Below are 11898 nucleotides of genomic sequence, written 5' to 3' on the forward strand. Positions count from 1 at the left end.
TCTCTTCAAGTGATAAGTTGGAGTTAGTAAAGACTCAAGCACATTAGGACAAACTAAATGCTCGCATCCGCTCATTTTTATTTCTGTCATGCACTACAGCTGCTATCTCTCATATCAAGCATTTGACAATGGCCCAGCAAATATGGCTAGAGCTTGATCAGATGTATAATCGAATGACCATCATGAAACGAGTTTCTTTGGATGTGCTGATAAGGGCCATGAGTGTCAACAAGTCATCTTCTATGCGGAAGCATATTAACAAGCTAAGGCAGTTTCATATGCAGGTACAAAATGCAAGGAAGGTGATCACTTCTAAAGACATGGCGATGACTCTTATTTCACAATTGCCGCCCCGTTTTAGTGGCTTTTATTCCGCCTTGATTGCTTCAGGGCAATTTGAGACTCTTCAATGGGACAAGTTGGTTCCTATGGTCTTGGACCAAGAGGAGCAGTTGAAAGGAACAAATCAAAAGAGGAGCAATTCCTATGGCCTTGGTTGGTTAGTCCTCTCAAAAGAAGGGGAAGGACCAAAAGCAGGAGGAGGAGGACAAATCAAAGGACAAGGAAAAGGAGTCCACTTATCACATCTGTGGCAAGATAGGTCATTGGAAGAAGGGTTGCTCCCACAAGGAGAAGAAGGAGAAATCTTCAAAGGATTCCGAAGCGGTAGTTGCTCCCTCATCGGCTGTTTTCCTCCACTTGGAGGTGATTGACAGCCCCATACACTCGAGTGGATTGTTGAGAGTGGTGCCTCATGGGACACAACTCCTTCTTCAGCAAGTGTTGCTCATTTGCGGCCTTCGCATGGCCAAATTCTCACTGGTGAAAGTTCTTCTATCCCTATTCAAGAACACAGTAACATGCATCTTATTCCAAATGGGCAAGGTGGTGCCCATACATCTGAGGTGCTTTATGTGCTAACCTTGAGATACCATCTACTTTCGGCACACAAGGTTTGTGCCCTCCACCTCTTAGTCGAGTTTGATGTGGATTCTTTTCGAATTCTTGATCGTCGATCGAGACAAGTCCGTGCTTCACATTATGAGGAGAATGGAGTCTATAAATTGTGGTCTTCTTCTACCTTGACTTCTCTTCTTCTTACCTCTCAAACTCATTCCGAGCTTTGGCAAGCTCGATTTGGCCACCTCAACTACCTTTGGAAGGAATTTAAGGGACAGCTTGTTCAAGGTTTGCCATATATTGTGGTGAGTCATCAACCTTGTGTATCCTACATGCATGGGAAGCAATTTCGTGATGCTATTCCCAACAAGGCTTAGAGGCAATCTTCCTCACCCTTGGAGCTTGTTTCTACTTATCTTTGTGGGCTGATGAGGACGAAGTCCCTTAGAGGGAGCTTGTATTTCATGCTCATTGTGGATGATTACAACAAGATGACATGGGCTTATTTGTCAAAGCTAAAGTCAAAGGCTTTCTCCAACTTTACAGATTGGTTGCTCTTTGAGGAGAACCAATCAAGTCGAAAAATGAAGACCTTACGATCGAATAAGGGCGGCGAATTTGTTTCTAATGAGCTTGCTCGTTTTTGTGCAGATCATAAGAAGGTCAAGCAAACGAAGGCAACACTTCATGAGAAGTTTGAGATGACGAATATGGGACTTCTTCATTTCTTTCTCAATCACAAGATATATCAAACTCTAAGAGGGATCTTTAATTTCAAACAGCAGTATGTACAGGCGCTCTTGACAACATGTGAGATGGAGGGCTACAAGTCTCTTACGACTCCTATGGACCCGAATTGGAAGGCCACAACTCATTCCGATTCTCCTTTTGCGGATACTACCCGTTATAGGCGGTTGGTTAGCTCCTTGATCTTGCTTCTCAATACTCATGTTGACTTATGTTATGTTGTAGGTGCGTTGACTGGGTTCATGAGTAAACCCAAGATGGTGCATTGGCAAGCTGCTCAAAGGATTTTGCAGTTCCTACAAGGGACCCTGATCTTGGGATCTATTATCCAGCAAGTACAGATGCTACATACTTAATACTTACAAGTTGGAGTGATTCAGATTCGGCTGGCAATGTGGATCCATTATCCAACAAGTACAGGTGCTACAGACTTGATACTTACAAGTTGGAGTGATTCAAATTGGGCTCGCCATGTGGATCATCAAAGGTCCACGACAGGTTATTGCTTTACCTTGGGTGCTAGTGCTATTTCATGAAGCAGCAAGAAGCAACCCACGATTGCCCTATCTTCGACTCAAGCAGAGTATTGAGTGGTGTCTTCTACTACATACGAGACAGTGTGGCTTTGCAAGCTCTGGGAGGAGGATGGCTGCCCCTAGAGAGGTCCTATTGTTCTTTAGTGCAACAATGAGAGTTGCATTGCCTTGGCCACGAACCCTGTGTTTCATGCTTGGACAAAGCATATTGAGATCCAATATCATTTCATTCAGGAGAAGATCCTAATGAGACTATTACCCTAGTCTACTACAAGGCAGAGGACAACCTTGCAAACTTGTTTACAAAGGCGCTTCCTCGAGCTTTACTTCAACAGCACTCCAAATCCCTTAGCCTCTTGCCGTGTCCAAGATCTGAGAGGGGGTGAGCAACTGACATCAGCAGGCAACAGGGGACACGTGGCAAGTCAACCAATCTACAACAAGTTGCACTATGCAGGTCGGACAATTACTGTCCAATCAGCTACATTTAATGCAACGGGCTTGCATTATTTCATGTATTATTTGTGGCCTACTTACTAGCCCTAGTCTCCACACTCTTTTGCAATTGGGTTCTCAAATTTTCACGCTACTGACCGTGGAGATTGCCCTTGGGGTTCACCGAGTGTGAGATCTTCGAGGTGGAGACATGCGCAGAAATACTCTTTGTACCGGTATGCATGTCTGTATCCTTATACAACATTCTTCATTGCAGATTTTCTTTGTTTCACTCTCTCTCTCTCTCTTCTCTCTCTGTTCATTCTTTGTCTTTGTCATACGCTTCCGCACTGCTTCACTCTGACAAGAAAAAGCCATCCTCATCAACAATTCAGGAGCCGTTTTGAGCAACACATGGGAGGCAGATCGAAAATGCAAGTTGGCGCTGCATTAAATGCAGCAAACACAAATCTGTACCACTAAAAACAGAATGATTTGCAATGACAAACAATCGCCTGATCAGCAAAAGCAAGTGGAAGATCTGTAATCAGCAGCAATCAACACGCAAAACGAAGATCTTGAAATCTAGTACTATGTCAAAAGTGGATGCAACGATGGAAGCAAAAACACATGCTATAATAAACTGTTACACACAAAGAGAGGAGAAAAACATAGAAGAACACTACAAAGAAGAGAACTCAAAAGAATGCTCAAGAAATGGAATCCATATGAGAATGATGCGTACAACAATGAGTCAATGCCTTGTAGGCAAAGGCAACGGCTCCCCCCCTCCACCAGAACCTATAGGTGATGAATGAGAGTGTGGAGGGAACAGATGGCCATGCCATCAAAGCCACACACACAAAACCCACCCCCCCCCCCCCCCCAAAAAAAGGAAAAATCATAATTATCATCATCACCATGGGAGAGTCTTGTCAAGTTACCCAACCTTGCTACGCTAGATCACTTGCCACAACACTGGAGGAGAAAGATATTGGGATAAGTAAATACTACATCAAGCTTTCTTTCTTATTTCCTTTTCTAGTCGTGGGACTTTTATTATTTGTAGTATACTCTCTCTCTCTCTCTCTCTCTCTCTCTCTCTCTCTCTCAAAATTAAAAAAACGAAGATCTCAACCAATGCATCAAGTGACACATACATGGGAGGATATAGGAGATTATTGCTCAAGCTAGATGCTAGATGTTGCTAGAGCAGGGCCCCAAATTCTTCTCCACACAAGACAAGATTGAGACTACAAGACATCGATCAATGAGGGATTTCTAAGAATAATATTTATCTTCATGGTATCCCTTGCCCACTCCATGTATTTTTTGCTTAGTCTCTGGGAAACTAAGTGCATTTAACGCATGTGATTATATTAGTTAGGATTTGCTTTTTGTTTTTCCCAGACAATTGGATCAAGTTGTAGATGGTTATAACTCATGGTCTCCTAGGTCATCGATACACACATACAAACAACATGTAGACATTTGAAGCATAAATTGGCACTTGTTCATTATGTCATATGTACATGCCAAGAATATGGCAAGATGTGCAAGTACTATTGGCCTTGTCATCTTAATAACATTTTTTGTGAACCTTCCAACCTTGCATTCCCCCCGAGGCTCCCCCCTTCTACTTGCTTTCTGACCTTTTTTTGCTTTATAGAAAATAAATGTCCATGAAAAATGTCAAGACAAAACCCATTTCACACAAGACTACCAACAATGCCAATAATCAAGTCAAACATGAGAATGAAAAAGAAAAGTTAGATTGCACCTGGGCTGCATGATCTTGCTCCTCTGTTGGAAGATCTTCTACAAACATAGGGCCTTTTTCAGGTGCTTGAGGAATTTCACCAGCACTTCCCATCATCATTAGTCGTTGACCCTGAGGAGTTGGTTCAATAAGTTTTATAATTTTACTATTGATATCCTTGCAGCTTTTATAAAAAGAGTGATCAAAATATGCTAATGTACCTCTTTGATACCAAGTTTGGTCCAATCTGCATCATCCTGCATAAAAGCTTATTAGACTTGAAGTTGAACTTATACAAATCTACAAAATTGGCTACATGTTTATAGAAATTATAAACAAAGATAGAGCAGCCATGAAAATGTAAATATAATAAGTAGAAGGCATGAACTTAAAGCTCTACTTATACAAACTACAAAATTTGTTATCTATCTATAAAATTTACATACACAAATAGAGTAGCCACAAAAATAGAAAGAAAATAAATAAAAGATAAACTCATGGGATAGAGTAGCTTATTGCTAAGAGACACATACCCACTCACATGTGCACCCATGCACGCGTCCACACACAACACACACACGTGATAACCCACACATGCATATTTGTATAAAAGCCTTAATATTTTTATTGTAAGTCCACTATTGATTTCTATTGGAAAGACTTGATTTGCACACTAGATATTAGTTCTTAATCTTATACAATGCCAAGTTTGAAAGGGGCACCTAATACAACTTAGTTAATAAAAAAGGTGAGCTTGCTTAAGGGAAAAGTTTGATTTTTTCTATACTATATAAATTGATTCAAACTAGGAATTCCAATTTAAAAAATCACTCTTGCAGCTTGGCATGTTTGTACCATGGAAATTGTGGATTAAGCACTTTAGTAATATTGTTCCTATCAAAGACATGGTGAATATGCTCTACAATATGATTACAACCTTGCATAAAATGTTATGCTTACCCAATTCCCTCCTTATTAGTATTTATCCTTGAGTTTGTCTCTTCTTAAATTATCCTTCGTACACAGACACAAACTCATAGATCTTTACTAATGCCAGAGTTTACAACTTATAGTCTGCTTAAATGTAGCAATGAGCTTGTTTGTTAACAAGCTAATTAATACTTTTGACAAGTTTCAATAAGTTGTTAATTATTCATGTTAAGAGATATAAGGCTAAAGAGCTAAAAACGATAAAATGATGATGTCTTGGACTATGGCCCAAATCATGGTTGCCTCTTAATGTCTTAAAGTTAAGTTTGAACCCCTATATTTTACTACTTAGCCATTGAGCCAAAGTTTCCATCTATTAGTTTAACTTTCAGCTTCAAACATTTTTCACCTTTGATTTTTTAGAGCTAGCTCTTTATTGACACCTCAACTTTTCTAAAAAAGGAGGACTTAAATGAAATCAAATTCCAAAAGACAAAACCAAAAAAAAAAGCACACACAAAAACAAAAAGATATTTGGAACCTAAGATTGAGATGCTTCTTAAATCTTTGAAAGAATTAAATATCATTTGAGATTAGTCATTTTAAACTATTTAGAGGCTTCTAAAAGCTAGGTATCTCCTAAAATTTAGGAACCTACCATATGGATATCATATGAGACATCCTTTTGAGTACAAACGAAAAAATATCAAAATCCCAATCTAAGGCTTATTTACAAATATATATGCATTCTAAACTTTCTAATCTACAAAACTTTCCGTGATCAAGTCATCTTGTTAATTGCAATTGTTTGTTTTCACACGGATATAATCCAAACTTCAAGGCTTTTTTCTTTTGTATACAAAGATGTCCTTAATACGTTTGAATTTTGATTGCATGCACCCAATTGGATCATATAGGCGAAAGTGTGTACTATATTCGTTTAGTCCATTGCATGGGTCCACCATGGCCATCTTTAATCTACTATTCAAAAAAATATCTAAGTTTTAAAAGAAAAAACAAATTAGATTAATTAATATGTAAATTTTATCGAGATGATACATGTTCTTTATGTGAAGTATCAAGCTTGCCTTGGATCACAAACGGTGATTAGGCGACCTTGTTGTCCAACATTATATATTTCTATATTCTATTTCTTTGGCTTATGCCATATCATGTGTATAGTTTGTTCTACATGGGCATTTTACTTAGAGGAGAAGGATATAGGGCTCATTTGCCAATGTAATGGATCATGATTGGAAAAATGATCAATTTTGCCAACCAAACCCATAATGTTACTCTCAATATCACATGCTCTCTCCCTTTTCATGGTAATAGCTACAAGGAGCATCTAAAATCATCAATGACAAGTAGAAAGTTGCACCCAACCCCTTTATAGAACTCAATGTGGATGGTAAACTCATTAATCTAGTCAAGTTAGTATGGAAGATTCGCTTTTATTAACACATAAAGGAACCCAAGTCCTCCTCATGTGGGAAGGAATTATGAATAATGGCTACCAACCCAACTGCAGCAACAACACTTATTGTAAGGCACACTTACACCAAGCATCCATTTAGCTTAAAGCCTTGCCTATGTAAGAATACTAATATTCTGACAACTTGGAGCACTTGATTTGTGACATGCTCATGCATGCCCACATATAACTTTAAATTAATGGAATCGTACCCCGATCATATTCACTCAATAGAAATCATTTATGCAACCATTTTGGTTTCCGCTGATTCCTAGCATTTTTATTAGTATGGTGGTCAACCATTTTAAACCTGATACACCAAGTTTGCATGTGAACATCAAAAAAGAAAATCATTTCTAGATTCATTTGCATGGTGGTCTATTTCATCAAACGAAGTAATAAAATGAGCAGAGTTCCAAGTTTAGTCACCTGCTATAATACCCAGTCAATAAAGCAAGCCTATGTCGCTTTCTCTAGTAATCTAGCAATAGCATTTGCATTGGGGTTCTGCCCAAGCGGGAAAGGGAAGCACCTTAAGCAGGCCGCCTTTGACCATTATCTTTTGCCTCTCGGGAGGCACGCCTGTGAGATCGAAAAGCTGGCATTTGAAAACATAGGGAGACTGCGAAGTGTCGATTTCCACAGATGGAAAGACCTCTTTCTGCCATTTGACGCTCACTGCATTCAAAGATGACACGCTTGAGCTCAGAGTCATAAGCGGTATCACAATTTGACATAAAAGTGAAGCCAACGAGCAAGCTTAAATGAAGGGTTATCAGTAGAGCTCATATATGCATTTGACGGAAGGAACGTCAAAGGATGAATGGCCTGAATCTATGTATTCGGTCTCACATTTCGACATAAAACCGAAGCCAGCAAAAGCAAGATTGAATAAACAAACATCAGTGGAGCTCTGGTGAAAAGGTCAAGCTCGTGTATCCATTGAAGAAACAGATATCAAAGCATGGCCGGAATCTCTGTATGCATGTAAAGCTCACAGGCAATGGCAGAAAACAAGCTAGCGATTCAAACATTTTCAACCTCAGAGTCATGATTCGAGTCCGATTATCAGCGCAAGCTATCGGAGGCAGGGAAATGCACTAGCTTCATGATCTTCGGCAAACGCAGAGGCGGAACCCTAATTTCGATACCGGACAGGAAGAAAACGCAGGAGCTTACCGGTGATCATGGTGCCGCAAGATAGGATGCACACAGCCGAAGTAGCAAGCAACCCGGGACGAGTACACCTACAGAAGCGGTGTTGTATCCGCGGAAGTGTATTTGGAAAGAGAGACACATAAAGCACCAAATTTATGTTGACAATACCCGATTGCTTTTTTGCTTCCAAGTTCCCCACCCTTAACAAAATGCAGGTTTATTTTTTTATTTTCACATGCGGGCCTACAGAGTTTGATTGTTCTTGGGGTTGTTGAACTTTCTCAAAGCTCACACATGCCCCCCCCCCCCCCTCTTGCCTACATGCATGCAAGCTTCCATCGAGGCCAAAGCCCCCAACCTGAAGAGGATCATAGAGGCAAATGAACAATGACAAATGATGGAGCTTCGATGGAGATGGGCTATGCTTTTGTGGTGAGAGGGCCTAGAAAGATGTGGCAGAAGTTGAACAAGTGGTAAATGTGAGCAACAATGCATCACTGAGAGGAGAAAGCCCCAAGCAAATGCAGTAGGCAAGAAATGCTATCAAGCTAATGTGTCATCGTCACTGGAGTGCATCAAGCAATGGTTCTTTGACTTCCAATCTTCAAGCGCATAGTTTTACTTTATGAGAAAATGCTCGTTGCTTGCACCTTAATAGAGGTACTATTCTTTTATCTGGGATCAAGATCTAAGTCAAGTAGGTGCTTGAGCAAATTGAGGTTCAATTCGAGGGGGTTTCGTTGCCTGATTTGGTTTAATTTGGGCAACCATTAGAGTAAATCAAGTCAAATAGCTTAGCCTTGGATGCTCGAAAATAGATTTTGGTATATGGTTTTAATGTAAGCAAGCACAAGGCCTACTTAATCTGGGGACAACTCGTCTCTTAAAAGGAAGAGGCTTGCTTCTTGCAAGTAGAGGGTTTAAGCAAGGGGCTCAAGATGAGGCCTTAAGTAGAGACTCTAATTGTGTTTATTAGAAATAGAAAAGAGAAGAGAGTGATTTTTTCCCTTTTGGTTTGTATCCCATAAAAAGCACCAAATGGGTCCCGAAATGCACTCACCTAAAGTCTAATGGTATTCTAGAGCCAAACAACTCCATTTTGAGCAATCTCTGTCATTGTATGAAAAAAGAATGCCCTATTGCCAAAAGCTTTAAAAGCACCTCCCTTACTTATTACATTGAGGTTTAAATCTTAGCTAACTACCCACTGGATGACTCCCGTATTGTTTTCAGCTCTTGTTTGCATACTAATTTAAATAAATCTATTATATTGGAGGATTTTTCATGCAACATTATACTCAATTTAAAGTGATTATGTTGGCTAGGTTGGATTTGTAAATGCAACTTATATGCGTTTGGGCTCTAATGGCTATTTTATGCTTAAAATTTTGTGGGAATACTTAGAAAATATTAACAAATTTCATATGCCTTTGGGAGTGCTAAAATATCATTTTTTCAAGAATTTCAGGCTCCTTTGATATTTGGATACCATTGCTTGGAAATAAAGTATATATTTATATCTGGATACCATTGCTTAGAAAGAAACATATTTGAATACCTATATAAGAAAGAAAGTATAGCCTCATGTATTTATGCTAAAAAAAACTCGTTGATCTCTACATGGAGGAGGGAGCTTGGAGTTCAACACTATTTTCAAACAATTGACATCTCATAAAATTGTCTTTCATGTTTCAATGAAGGCCATGTTCTTGTTAGTCATTTTACTTGAGGCAAGTCGTGCATTAAAAAGAATATAGAATGCTTCTTTTGTAACGAGAAGGAACACATAAAGAAAGGATTGCTTCAAGTGCAAGAGTTTAGATCCATGTGCACAACCAAGGCCAATACCAAGCTTAAGGTAGTCATCTTGACCACATGAGAAAATATATCATCAAAGTCAACTCCCTTCTCCTACTTAAAACCCTATATGCTCGCTTAGGGTGACCAAGGATACTATTAAACTTGTACACCCATATGTTTGGCAATGCATATTTTCCATTGGGCAAAGGAACCAAATCCCACATATGGTTCTACATTAAATTATACTGGACAACATGGCCCTCTTCCAAGAGTGAATATCACCTTTGTGCATAAGTGAGAAGCTCACTAGCATATATCACCATGACATAATGCATAGAGGTCTCAACAAAATCGAGAGAATGTGAGGCTTGAGTGAAGCATCTCAAAGATGGCAGTGGGGCCAGTATGGCATGCACTCTCTATCCAACATCATGATCTTGCACAAGAAGTAGATCTTGGGCCACTACATCATCGGCACCAATTGTAGCAAGCTGTCTAATTGGTATTGGTTGCATTGTAATAGAAGGCTCCTCCTCAAAGATCACCTTGCCTATCTCAATTGCTTGCTTTGGTCTCATATGCATCTTTTTCTCATGGAATATAACATCATGGCTATGGATAAGCTTTTCGAGCTTTCGCATCCTAAATGTGATAGCCCATCTCACATGCATCACCATATCTAAGAAAGATGCATTTGATAGAATTCAAATCCAACTTATTGCGCTTATCTTTGGTAATATGGCAAAAAGCTTTGAATCCAAAGACTCGCAAGTATACATACGAAGAAGGTTTACCAAACCATACCTCCTCCGCAACTCTACCACCAAAATCACTACATGGGAATCTATTAATGAGATGCATGCAAATAATAACTACCTTGGCCCAAAAGTATCGTGGTAAGCCTGCATGACTGTTACAATGTTACAAGACATATCACAAACAAGGATCACACATCAAAAGGAAGTAGAGAAAAAGTGAGGAAGCCCAAGTCAAAAAGTGAATGAAGAAGCTCATTATGCACACCAGGCAGGAAAAGTGGAGGAGAAGGCAAGCTCGGAAAAAATGTGGGAGACCACTGAATATTCTAGCAAGGTGCTCTCAAGGATGAAAGAAAGCATCGAAGATTCTAGCAAGGTGCTCTCAAGGATGAAGGAGATCACCGAATATTCTAGCAAGATGCTAAAAAACAACGTGGGAAAGCATTGAATATTCTAGCAAGGCTCTCTCAAGGATGAAGGACGTCCTGTCAAGGATGAAGGAGGTCCTCTCAAAGATGAAGGATGCTCTCTCAAGGATAATGGAGAACCTTTGAGTGCTCTCACAACAAGGAAGGTGTGGGGTGCAATGTAATTCATTTTATGAGAGCATTAGGCTCCTCCTGTGCAAGTTGTAAGGTATATACAGACATGGGTGAAGGGATACAGCAACTAGAAGGGAATGGAGAAAGAGGACCTTGGCAAAGTGCCTGGTCATGTAAAAAAAGGGGATAGGTGCCCAAGGGATTTAGGGTTTTTTTATATAAACTCAAAAAGTGAATGAAAAGCTCATTCTTTGGTGTGTGGCAAAAGTGATATCTTCTTCTCTCCTTCTTGCTTGCTTGTGTGTGCTTGAGAGAGGGAGTGAGTGTGTGAGGGTGAGGGTGAGGGTGAGGGTGAGGGATTGTGGAGAAGAAGCTCTCCATCATCTCCTCTCTTCTTCTTCTCTTCTCTTCTCTTGCACGCGGCTATGGAGGATGGAGCTCAAAGGAGAAGGCTTGAGGTTGCTTGAGCTTGCATCTCGAATCGTGGAGCTACTAGCTTGCTTGAGGGAGGAGGCTACTCATTTGGGCATTAAGGTAAGCTCAAAATACTCGAAGCAATAAGCGGTCCGTGGGTCTTGGTGGTTAAGCTTGAGCTCCCACTACATTTTGGTTCCATTGCCGAGACCAATGAATTCAAGCTTGAGCTCCCACTACATTTTGGTTCCATTGCCGAGACCAACGGATTCAAGCTTGAGCACTTGCGCACCTCAAATCAAGCGTTGAAGTAGGGTTGCATGTGCTTGAGATAGGTAGGAGATTTGGGCTTTTTAATATTCAAAACAAGTTAGTATTTTGGGTTTTTGATGAGTAGACAAGTAGGAGGAATCATTTTAGTAATTGTATTTTGATTTTTGTTACA

The 11898-nt window shown here is 39.9% G+C and overlaps 1 protein-coding gene across 1 annotated transcript in view; it reads right to left on the bottom strand.

The window, feature by feature from the left end:
* Nucleotides 1-8116, bottom strand: part of LOC148031465 (ubiquitin carboxyl-terminal hydrolase 7-like) — a 71587-nt gene extending 63471 nt beyond the window's left edge. The window contains exons 1-4 of the mRNA XM_087685005.1: nt 7961-8116; nt 7314-7459; nt 4599-4634; nt 4399-4509 (exon numbers count right to left, since the gene is read on the bottom strand). Of these exons, the coding sequence (XP_087541131.1) occupies nt 4399-4509; nt 4599-4634; nt 7314-7459; nt 7961-7970 (303 nt within the window). The 5' untranslated portion in view covers nt 7971-8116. The remainder of the gene's footprint in view (nt 1-4398; nt 4510-4598; nt 4635-7313; nt 7460-7960) is intronic.
* Between the last annotated feature and the right edge of the window lie 3782 nt (nt 8117-11898).

This window comes from Lygodium microphyllum, chromosome 9 (genome assembly GCF_053477565.2).
Source record: "Lygodium microphyllum isolate KBCC chromosome 9, Lygodium_microphyllum_v1.1.10, whole genome shotgun sequence".
NCBI lineage: Eukaryota > Viridiplantae > Streptophyta > Polypodiopsida > Schizaeales > Lygodiaceae > Lygodium > Lygodium microphyllum.